This window comes from Pholis gunnellus (assembly GCF_910591455.1).
Source record: "Pholis gunnellus genome assembly, chromosome: 23".
NCBI lineage: Eukaryota > Metazoa > Chordata > Actinopteri > Perciformes > Pholidae > Pholis > Pholis gunnellus.
Window position 1 is genome coordinate 8660489 of NC_136550.1, and position 9485 is coordinate 8669973.

Here is a 9485-nt window from a genome sequence, read left to right on the forward strand (position 1 = left end):
TGGAAAGGGAAAAGTAACAGAGCTGGAAAAGGGCTGACATATATTTGACCTTCTCCACTGCCGCAGGTTTTCTTCAGCAATTAAAATCGTTGGTTTTGAAGCTGTTGTAAATATGCAAAATATATTTCCCACATTGTTGCGTTAAAAGGAAATTTGTAAATACATCCAATTAATAGAACGTAATTACTCAAAAACTTGAAATTCAAGACAGGGCTGAATACTTCACTCTGCTCTTCGTCTAGCTGAATAAACACACGGCTGGCTCTCTGTACATATAGTCTCTGCAGCTCTTGTAAAACCTGCAGGTGACTTTCAATCGGTCGCGTCTTTTTGCTGAAGCCTGTTATGTCTGTGATGAATTCCTAAACGCTGTGTTAATACACAGACAGATAGATAAGGAGTGGGCACAGCTCATCAGGCTGCCCTCCCATCAATCTCACCCTCCTTCGCGTGGGCATAGCCAAAAGGTGAGAGACACGTCCGTCAAGCCGCTCATCTCGGTGGAGCAGATTTGATTTGTCGTGCAGTGTAACCTTGAGGCGTGTTACAGTGGCTCACATGTATCTTTGGTCCCTCACACGATGCGATAACTGATGGGTTTGCATACGAATTTAACACACAGGCACGGCATCATTCACTCAAGTGATCCTTCAGTGTAGCTCAGACCAACTCACTGTGAAATGATCACCTGGGGCCATGTGGCGGAATATGTTACAGATTTGCGTCCATGTCCAAACACAGAAGCATCTCGAAAGCGTGCATTCCGGTTATCAACAAGTTTAGTGTCAGAAAATGAAATTCAAGCATGAAAAATAAAAAGAACAGAAAAAGGAATTAAGTCAGACTTGTTGCATTCGACACCATTTTATTGAGCAAAAACTTGTCTGCAAGATAAAATACTCTTATGCACATTCATTTACAATAAATTCCATGTATTCTCTGCTTACTGTACAGGAGGATTAATTCATTTTTAAGAGCAGTGCAAGAGTTAACATCCCTGGAAAACAGTGGGATGCTGCATTCATGGTAACTTGAAGCTTTTCTCTCTCACCGACTCTGTCCTGACCGTGGCGTTACCCTGCCCACCTTCACCTCTGGTGCAGCAACTACGTAGACAGCAACTCTGTGCGACTTCATCATGGGTTCAAAGGTCCTCTGACTCAGGGATGACCACAGGCTCAAGGGAAATAGCAGAGAGGGGGATTGGATCGCCGGTCGACACCCACCCCAGAGCAGATCTGTTGAAGGAGGGTCGGTCTACCTCCGCGTCCCCCTGGAGCTCAGGGTAGTCGGGGAGCGGTTCCACCTCGAGGGACTTCATGGTAGGAGGCCTAGGTGCTTTGTCGAAACCGCCGAACGGGGTCGCCACCCTGGAGGTGACGGAGTGACAGTGTTTTAACAGTAGTCGTCGTGTGCTAATGAGAGGGACTGCGGTGACATTTGAAGTGATGCAACTAATTACAGCCAAGCAAAGACTTTGACCGGAGGACATGTTCTAAGAGACGGCTGCTTTGAGTGAGTTAGATGAAGGGCAGTACTCGTTTTGCTCACTCAGCATTTGTGTGCATGATAAATAAAAGCAAAGCTAAGTCAGTTTTAAACAAATAAATATCACAATTTTATGAATAAGTAGTGGTTGCTGTTTACAGAATGTCACAAAGGCTAAATAACAGTTCAGTTTACATGTGTATGCTTCTTTAAATGTGACATTTTGTTGATCATTTTATCTTATTCATGACTCGCTGTCCACGTGTTAGATTGTACCTGTTGAAACTTTTGTATCCCGGTATGTCTGGTCTGGGCTCCGGCTCCAGCATATGGGTGATGAGCATGTCAGCCAAGGCCGGGTCACCGTTGATGGCCTGCTCCCAGGGTGAGTGGTAGGACTTTGGTACAGACGTACTGTTGAACTTCTCCGGAGGGATATCTTTCAAAGGACCTCCGTACCCTGGGTGGGTTTACAACACATTGATAATTGATAGTGATTGATAATAAGGCGTAATAAATAAAGAGCAGGCATTAGTATTTCCATTTCCATTTAATTGTTTTCAATTTACTCAATTCTGGAGTCGAGTTTGGGCCTTTCCCCACATGTGGTTAGTAATGAAGTGAAACTTAACAGCCAAAGTCAACAATATTTCTGAGCAGCAAAGAAACAGGCTGTCCAAAAAGGGCTGATCCTTCCCTTTGACTTCCGATTGTATGAAATGATTACAGACTGGTCAGCTGGTCATGGGTAAATTTGAGTAGGAGTGCATGCAGTCTGCTGATGTCTCATCATATGATTTATTGGTACTGAAGTTAAAACAACCCAAAGTTCAGACCAGGAAGCAGAGTTGCAGTCTTACACACTTCTCTGAGCTTCCATTAGAGCAGTTACCCACCCAAAAACAATATAGCGACTGTGTCTGCCCCACGGCCACTTAAATTAATTAAATCAAAAGTACACACACGCACACACACACACACAGTGTTCAATACATGAGTGTGCAACATTGCAATACTTTCCGCTGGTTTTTCTCTCCGTTAATTCCTTGCTAAAGCAAAACAAATCAAGGGGCAGCCTCCCTGTAATTCTGTGTGTGCATGCCTTCATGTATGCCTCCCTGCGTAGTCTATGTGTGTTGATGGGAGAGGCCTATCCAAAGCACTATCCTTCAAACTCAGTGCTTCACTCAGGGGGGCTTGCAAGCTCAGGCATTACATAACACAGGGCGTCATGTCACGTCCAAACCTCTCACAATGAACAATCCCTCTTCCTGACTTTATGTCTTGCCCCGAGGAGGAAGCAAGAGAGACCAAACAGACCCGCGGGAAGGTTTACAGATTTGGGCGAGAACTATTACAAAACATTGTGTAAAAGATTTTCTGAGGCCATGGAATATTGTTCTTGTTGTTGGCCGAGTTACATGAATATTTTTGAGGGAGAGGACTGTCACACACCCAGCTCTATGTGCTCTATGTGGAGATGAAAGTAGGATTCAGAAAAAGCCCAGAAAAGCAAGAAAAAAAGATTTTTTGCTAGTTTTCTAAAACCAAAAAATGGTCCTGGAACGAAAGACACATATGATATGTATCTATGCTTCGTTTTGCTAAGTGGCACAAAACAATTATAACGCACATAGGTGACCCTTTATCAACATCTATGGCACTATGCATCCTATTGGAAATTGTCATACTAATTTTGTTTCTACGTTCTTCTATCTTCAGCATATTATCTGTCTTCACCGTATACCACTGTAGCCTGGTTCAGACATTTTGCTGGACAGGAGTATGGAACATGCACCCCTGGGTAAATGAGTGCTATTTTAAGAGTTCTTACCATTTGATACCTAACGCACTCTGGCCTGATTTCTGCGAAGGCCGGAGTGACTTCATTGAGACACTGAAGGTTGGTGTCTGGTCCTGAGCACCAGAAATAACACCCCACCCCTGTGCAGACGCACTCGTAACTAAATCAGTGGCGGTTTTGTGTCCACTGGGCAGAATTAAGACACGAGGGAGGAAATGAGTGCAAACCTGATGGTATCTGTGGCACGAGAGGCAAACAGGAAACACTTCCCGTGGGTAAAAACTACACAATTTTGGAGAAAAAAAGATGTTCAAAGCTGATTGTAATGAGGAGGGATAACGAGTTGGAGAGTCAGAGAATTATGGCACTGTGGAGGAGTAGATATGAAACAGGAGTGGGATGAAGATAGAAAAACAGGAGACAGGCAGAGAGAGGGGGAATAAAAATGTGTAATCATATTTTGCTGGCGGCCAGCAGATTCCAGGCAAATAGAAAATGTTTTCATGCACGATCAGAGCCTGCGTGAGTACAAACAATGAAAAACAGTTGAATCCTTATCAAAACATGGAACATTCAGTGCATTGTGGAGAGCAGATTCACACCCTCCATCCACCGGGGGGGGCATTACAATCTCATGAGCTGTACATCCAGTATGTTAAAACAAAGGAACAACTAAAGAGGAAGTTAAGTATGGAAATATTATACCAAACATGTTAAAGAAGCCAAAACCTTGCACGATATGACAGCAAACAATTGCAGCTAAAATAAATGACTGGCTTTGTCAGTGATGATAAACGGAAAGCAGAGACTATAAGGGCGGTAAGGTCACTGAGTGGAACAGAGATCATCTGGTTTGTCGACCCAACCGTAGCTACAGTATGTCACTGCTGCGATGTCCTTTTTGGTTTTATTGTCACCTACCCGGGGCGATGCTGTCTGGATTTGGCACCATGCTTGCATCTGGTGTGTCAGAGGGCACAGCAGGCGGTTGGTCGACATCCACGTTGTTCTCGCCGCCGTGGTTTTCCGTGGCACTCCCATTCTCAGCTTGAGAAAGTATTATGTCCTAAAAGAAAGATCCAAGAGGTGAGTTGAGCTTGAAAGAAAAGTTAAACATGAATTTCAGATTCACTTTCAATTTTGACCCAGAACAGTAGTGGATTTTTGAGCATCTCCTCAGCAGGTGTAGTTGCCCAGTTGTCTTGGTATTGTAGATGTTTAAATTTCCATTTTAATAAGCATGCGTTTACCAATTTAGTTTCGATAGGTCGTGTCATATGATTGCCAGCTCCAGAACAGCTATTTAAGGTGCAGTGTGTAGGATTTAGCGGCATCTAGCGGTGAGGCTGAAGGTGAAGGATCTCACCACTTCGTATGTATATAAACGGCTTATTCTACATAACGATTCTTATTTTGATGATACACTAAAGAAAACAGCTCAAAACATTATATTCCATTTCTGTCAATAGATACCCCTAAATGCTACACACTGTACCTTTAAGTGGACCATATGATGGCATTGTTTTATCAACAATTTCCTATCTCATGGCACTCTGGATTTTTTAAAATAAAGTGTTTTTTCAACACCAACAAGAGGCAGAGAAACTGCCTGTGTGTCCACTTTTCCTCAACAAGAAACATTGCTTTGTGGGCTGGGACAAAATGTACTGCAGCCAAAGCATCCAGCTTTCATCCCTCTGAAAGATATTTATGATGATTTACTCCAGGACTTCCTCAGGAAATGTTGACAACTTGAAACAAAATCCCTCTGTTCCCCCGAGCAATAAACAAACCAGAGATATGAGAGTTCTTCTCACTTCAAAGATGAGGCGAAACATTTCCCTGGAGCATAATAATTATTTTATCTATGGACTTCATGAGGGCAATGAGTACACCAGTCACCACACAAGTAAATGAAAGAGTTTATAACCAGTGCTGCCAATTAATTATATGTAACAAAGAGAAACTTAGTTTATCTTCATTACATTTTACTGAGAACTTTGGTACATACATTGCTTAATGTGTGACCAGGCCACGCTAACATAAGCGCTGCTGGGAAAAGAAAATGCTGACTTGGCACACTGCCCATCTATACACACAAAAGGGCATTAATAAAGTTACTTATGACCGACTGGAAGACTTTCGTAACTCCTATTCTGTGCCACTCCGAGTCTGCAGCACGAGTCAAATAAACACTTCAAGTGCTTAATCTTTCCCACATATACTTTGTCAGGATGTAAGGTATTGTGTGAGTGTTTTTCAATTGATGGAGGGGAAAGATGTGGGGAAAATGGATGAATGTGCTTGAGGAAAACACGCTCTGAAGGTCACAGTGTAACAATAACCTCTTCATTAATTGGTGTTTTACTAGTGTTATAATAATCCATATTAATCTACTGTGAATTTATGAGTTTAAAAAAAACATTTAGGGAAATACAATTATTTGCTTCCTTGAGCCATGCTAGCCGTTTCTCCCTGCTTCCATTCTTTATGCTAAGCTAATTAACCTGTAGCTCAACTATTAACGCAGACACTTGTGTGGACTATTGGTCTTCTCATCTAACTCTTGGCAAGAAAGGGGTTCTGTGTATTTCCCATAAATGTGTAACTACTCCTGGAACAAACCATGTCGACAGAATTGACATGATACAATTATTTTCCTTTTCCTGTGCATGTGTGTTTTTTGTATGTATCCATTCACGTATGATTATTGCATCACGACTTCTACTTACATCGAGCGGTTTGTTGTTCTCATTATGGACGCTCTCAAAAGTGTATTTTTCTGAGCGTCTCTGGCGCATTTTGAAGAGACGGGAGCCCCGGTTTGAGGCGAGAGACAGCTCCTCCAGCATGATGTCCTTAGGCACGTTCATTTTCTTCCCAAGATCCATCTCTATGTCTGGACACGAGGAGACATTCAAAAGACTATAAAAGGCTTGTGTAGACAATATATACTTGTAAATTGATCTGATTTCAGACAAGATATTTTCCCATACTCCCACCGAACAAACCTCATTGAACATAAATTATATCCCCACAGAAAAAAAAACAAAAAAACTGCTGCAACAAAAGCCCTCTACATGGACTGCTGACTTGGTACTACTGCCAATATGATGAATGAGCAATTATCTTCCCTCGTAATCCACTCATGTCTAGTGCTTGTTTTGTGGTTAGCACCACGTGCTCGCTACTGCATGCTGATCATGGAGATGTCACAGGCCTATATCCAAGTGTGAGGTGCATGATTTGCCAGAATATCTTTCAGCTGTCAGTAGCCTTCAGACCTAACCACACAGTTGTCCTCGCCCTGAAATAGCGCGTTCAAAAGGACAACGACAAAGGGATTAGTTACTTTGGCCCATAAAAGTATTCATTTACTTATTTATAGTCAGGGTCATAGAAGGGAGGGTTGGCAACTGCTGCACTGGCAAATGGTGGGCTCATACCTTCTGTAAAGTGAATGTGGCAGTGTCCAGTGCGCCTGGCAGGGGGATCCGCCATTTACAGTACAGTTAATATGACTGAGAATTAAATGTGTACTGCAAGTTGTGGTGTTCAATCCATGAGAATGTAAGGGGCGTGGAAGGAGCAGGACGTGAGGAGAAGGAGAGACGGTGTGAAGGAAACAGCAGCAAAGAAAGGATGCAACAAGAGAAAGAGGGAGAAACAGAGGTCAGGGGGATTAGAAAACAAGGAAGTGAAGAGGAAATGATACGGCTACCTTCCTGGGCTTGAACCTCCTTGCAGATTGCTGCCGCCTGCATTTTCCTCTCACTGGTCGTCATGGTGGAGAACTGCGACATGGCTGCCCCTGGGGAGTCGGGGGTGAGGCAAAAAGTCACGGGAGACAAAGCACATCAGTGCAACCTGCTCAAACGTACAATGAGACACAAAAGCAAGACAACAGGGCTGCATGTTGGCCATCGATTGGCCAACATTGAGAAGCCACACCACGCACAAAGACCCACCAAAGCAGATAGAATTTATTGGGGCAGTGAAAAGGGCGAAGTTAGCACATCCCTTTAAATAACCTTGGGCTGATAAACGCCAAGCACATGCTCTTCAGCCATGGCAACCAGCTGTGTCAGGGGTCTGGGAATCAATAGGTTTGAAAATACCCAAGTGGGCTGAAAGGACACAGATATAGAACATGTTGTCGTCACAGCAAACTGTCAAGCAATAAGACAAAAGGGGTTTTCCCTCTTCAAAAACACAATTACAAAAGAACATCTCAGAGAAACCGTAACGCGAAGGCAAGCAGTTTGATTGACAGGAAAATTAAGAGGGAGCAACTGCAGGTGGTTGTGAGAATCATGCTTGAGTCAAAGTGGAAGTGTCACGTTACAACTAAACGGCACACCTTTGGAGAGGCCCGAGTGATGGCTTACCTGTCCTGAAGGACCCCTTTGGGCGGAGTCTTAAGTCGTGCCTGTCTCCTCAGGGTAGGAAGTCAGAAAGGTAAGAGGAGAGAGGGTCAGACAGAGTAGTGCAACCCGTGTGGGTGCTCGTGCTCCACGGCACTGGGGCTTGTCACGGGGAGGGTGGCTGCAACCTCGCCCGACTGACTGAGCGACTGAATGAGTGGGTGGGTGGGTGGGTGGGTGTCACTGACTGTTGTCATTGGTATTTAGTTCACAAGCAGAGGGGTGACTAAATTTAGAGCAATGCCACTACTGCTCGCTTTGCCCTCCATCTAGCTATCTGTCTTCCTGCCAGTAGCAGGAGGATCAATATCACTGATTTCAAACCAGGAGGGCCCCAGGAGGGATGTCTGCACTTGATGAAGAGTATGTGAAATAAAAAATAAAAAAATTAGATACAAATTAGCATGCTGGCAGAAAAGTTATGGTTGAAACTGATGATGAAGGATTCTAACATAAAATCAAACGTATTCAAATGAAAAGAAATGATGGGTAGAGTCTATATTATTCCTGTTTGTCCCACTGTGGTTCACCTCTTCTATAGTCAACATGACTGCATGAGAATGTGCTTTATCTGTGGCATAATAAAGGTCAATAAAATGTAAGCATTGGAGTAAACTGCCCATATAAAGAGCAATAATCTGTTGCAATGGCGCAACTTTGCACATATAAATGAATTAAAAAGCACCTACGGGTTGAAAACACTCTTAGAAACTACTGACAAAGCTTTAAAACATAAAAATAAAGTTGTTTCAGCAGCAGTCGTCTTCGTCAGCGCTCCAGGATTGTAGTGCGCAGCTAACAGTAATTATATTTAGTGACATATAGCGTGGGGACACAACCCCTTCAGGGCCTACCGGCCAATCAGATACTATTTGTTTTAAATACCATCATGTGATATAGGAGCAAGGCCTAATAGGGTGCACTCACTTTATAATCCACTCACTATGTTTTAATTGACCTTGCTTAATTTAATTTACCTCCAATATAATTCTTAACTTGATAACAGAGACAAATAAAGGACGGCAGGTTGAGTTTACAGCACACCGCGGGGAAGTAAAGCATAAGGTTGGATGTTAAAAGCAGCACTGGCATACTGCAATGCCCGGCATGAAGAAAACTAGTCCAGCAACCCCATACACAAAATGAAATATTTCAAAGCTATGTGCATTGCGCTTTACCCTTTTAATGACATTTGAATCCCACACACACACAATGTTTTCTAACTCTAAATTGGTCGGGAAACAATTTCTGTTCGTCATCTCGCTCTGCGTCCTTATCTCTCGTTCTCTAATGCTTCGGCTACAGTAGGTACCCACTGTTATTATGTAACTGGTGGTCACCATGGGAACAAGTCCCCACCAACCCCTCCCTACCCCCCCCCCCCCCCCTCCGCCGGATACGGAGCGAGTGACTATTCAAGACAACACATCATACAAAAAGCTTCATGGGACGGTCCAGCAAGCAACAAATGGCCCGGAGCCAAGTATTTCATGCTTGGAATAGAGAGCAAAGAGCACAAACACACAGTGCAATTTGTGAAATAGTGCTATTTGGTTGTGTTTATTTTATAACAGGCTTGATGTGAATCCATATCTGAAATAGTTTGAGGCAGAAATTGATTACCGGTATTGCATTACGACCATAATAAGAGTTGTCTGAATGGAAGCAATGCAGTGTAACCATCACAGATACACTACATGTCAGGATGCTCAGTGAGTCAGTTGAGGCCCAACACAATGCCGTGTGATGAATCTTATTCATGTTCATGA

The 9485-nt window shown here is 43.3% G+C and overlaps 1 protein-coding gene across 1 annotated transcript; it reads right to left on the reverse strand.

The window, feature by feature from the left end:
• Window positions 1-856: 856 nt before the first annotated feature.
• myoz2a (myozenin 2a) lies at window positions 857-7854 on the reverse strand. Its single transcript, XM_079184389.1, has 6 exons — window positions 7681-7854; window positions 7014-7103; window positions 6025-6191; window positions 4214-4358; window positions 1765-1948; window positions 857-1370 (listed from the first exon to the last, which is right to left on the reverse strand). The coding sequence occupies exons 2-6, from the start codon at window positions 7093-7095 to the stop codon at window positions 1145-1147; spliced, it is 804 nt and encodes a 267-aa protein (XP_079040515.1). The 5' UTR covers window positions 7096-7103; window positions 7681-7854; the 3' UTR covers window positions 857-1144.
• Between the last annotated feature and the right edge of the window lie 1631 nt (window positions 7855-9485).

Coding starts and splice junctions, on each gene's coding strand:
- myoz2a (XM_079184389.1), bottom strand. CDS start 7,095: ATGTCGCAGTTCTCCACCATGACGACCAGTGAGAGGAAAATGCAGGCG. Junction 6,192..7,013: donor GGAGGTTCAAGCCCAGGAAG/GTAGCCGTATCA, acceptor CCTCGTGTCCAG/ACATAGAGATGGATCTTGGG. Junction 1,949..4,213: donor TCCAGACAGCATCGCCCCGG/GTAGGTGACAAT, acceptor AAACCCACCCAG/GGTACGGAGGTCCTTTGAAA.